Raw genomic sequence first — 2,281 nt, 5'->3', positions numbered from 1 at the left:
ATGTTACTCTGATCTCATATACTGTCACACAAAACCAGAATCATATTGCTCAAATATATATGTATATATATATATACACTATATATACCCCTTTACTACCCCCACCCCCTTCCCTCTGGTGACCATCATACTGTTGTCTGTGGAGTGTTTTCTTTAATCGGTATCTGTGTACATTGTGCAAAGTGTGTGATAACAACGTGTGGTGATCATTCTTAGACTGGGATGTGTTAACCAGACACTAGGCAGTGTAGCATAGAGGTCCAGCTCCTTGGTTCTGAACTCAGATTGCTTACAAATCCCAGTTTACCACATTTTGGCTAAGTGACTTTGGACAAATTATTTACCCTTCTGTTCTTCAAGTACCTCCTCTACAAAGTGTTAATAACAATGTATATAGTACAAGCATATTTTGAAGCTTAAATTATAAAGCAATACAATAAAAACTATTGTCATTATTACTGTTATAAATATTAGGCAATCAGTCTCATTTTAAACATGAATTCCAAAGGATTGACGTGGAGTATGGGTGTGTTTTAAATACTGAACAGGAAATATTTTTTTTTAACTATCACAGAATATTTTTAATGTTTGATTGTTTCCTCTATCAAACTTCCATAACTCTATGTAAACAACCAAACACTAAAATATTCATTTTCTTTTTAATTTAGCATCTCTATTTCTGTAAAATTTTCTGATCTCCTTTGTATTGTAGTTGACAATTTCTCTCTGGCTCAATAAAGCACCAAATATGCCTTTTATTGGTTGCTTGGTTGTGGTTGTTTTTGAGTGGCTTAGTGTTTCCTACAACTATTACTCTATTCTTTCCACCATGGGGTCATATTTTGTCCAGTCACTGACAAAATAGACACCTCCTGGATCATTATACTTTTCTGAAATTAGTGTTAAGTGGCTGCGCCTTCCTCATTAAACAGGTTTGACAAAAAGCAGGCTCCAATCTGCCAATTTCTGGTGCTTTTACTGAGTATATAATTTTGTCTCAGAACTTCTATAACTTAGTAACAGCCAGCACCATCTGCTAGACTTCTTACTGCAAATGTGGATGCTTTTTGGAGCTAGGAGATTTTCATTATTATTCTTAAATTAATATGTTCTCATTCTTATAATATTTAAATAATTATCTGTGCCCTAACTTATGACTATATAAATTCCTTCTATTATTATTATTACATCTATAATTTGTTTCTCTTTTCTACAACATAATAAAAGTTTGCATAATGTTCATTTTTATACCTAATGGTAAAAGGTATGCATTTGGTCTATGTCTCTCCTTCATTTTACCAAAAAAAAAAATAGCTAAGTTCACTCATTCACTTATCCATATCATTCAAAAACTATTGAGGGCCTCCTGTGTGCTGAGAAGATGGTAATACCCTCTTTTTATTTTCCAGGGAATAAATTTTAACACAAATACTTAGAAATTTAGATACATTTCAGAAGGCAAAGGCTTTTATTGAATTACAAACCAAATTATGAACTACTCATACGTTGGTCCAGCAAAGTTGTCCAAAAACTTTTAATCTGAAGATACATTTAATACAATACTATAGTGATTCTTTAACTGTCACATACCTTCATTGAAATAGTCACAATCATGTGCTAAAAGGAAAAAAAAAGAGGAAATATTAAACTACATAGGAATCTGACCACTTAACCTAAATGTGTGCAAGATATTGCCATGTGTTTATCAATGACCAAGCAAAAGAACACTGAAGTGACATCATTATATAAAGTCTTCAGCAGACTAACCATCTACACAAGTACATAATAAGTTTAGAGTCAAATTTAAAAGCAATTCAAAATGATGTTTTAAAAAATATGTTTCTTATAATCAGAACAGAGAAACTTCATACCCATCAGAGGAATAGAGGAAAACACCTTACCTCAGGATGGCATATAAGTAAATTATAGCTCACATGTTGAAGTGACAACAGTCAAACACAGAACAGAAAACATTATCTCAAATGTTTCTGTTTATAAATGCTTTAGCTCTACTAAAATCTATCTGCATTGTCAAAGGAATATACAATTTAGTCATCTTAAAGCTATTCTATTTCCATGAGTTCTATGGTATTAGTTCTATGAGAAGACAATATGATCTCCTTACGACGTTCCCACCTCATGATGATGGTCTAAGTGGGATGCTCACCACAGACAGTAGAGGATCTCCAGTGAACCGCCACCCCTTCCTGACAACACTTATACGCATACGCTGCTATGCTTGTGCATAAGCACTCACAGTCCCCACCGAGATTACAGTTAC

The 2,281-nt window shown here is 33.4% G+C and overlaps 1 protein-coding gene across 1 annotated transcript in view; it reads right to left on the bottom strand.

Moving 5' to 3' along the window:
- OTOGL (otogelin-like) overlaps positions 1–2,281 on the bottom strand; it is a 170,800-nt gene that overhangs the window by 65,484 nt on the left and 103,035 nt on the right. The window contains exons 27-28 of the mRNA XM_015571106.1: positions 2,168–2,281; positions 1,591–1,617 (exon numbers count right to left, since the gene is read on the bottom strand). The exon at positions 2,168–2,281 is cut by the window's right edge and continues 10 nt beyond it. Of these exons, the coding sequence (XP_015426592.1) occupies positions 1,591–1,617; positions 2,168–2,281 (141 nt within the window). The remainder of the gene's footprint in view (positions 1–1,590; positions 1,618–2,167) is intronic.

The sequence above is a fragment of the Myotis davidii genome, unplaced genomic scaffold (assembly GCF_000327345.1).
Source record: "Myotis davidii unplaced genomic scaffold, ASM32734v1 scaffold26, whole genome shotgun sequence".
In the NCBI taxonomy this organism is placed as follows: Eukaryota; Metazoa; Chordata; class Mammalia; order Chiroptera; family Vespertilionidae; genus Myotis; species Myotis davidii.
Note: the sequence above shows the minus strand (reverse complement) of the source record. Positions and strands in the feature narration are given on the sequence as shown.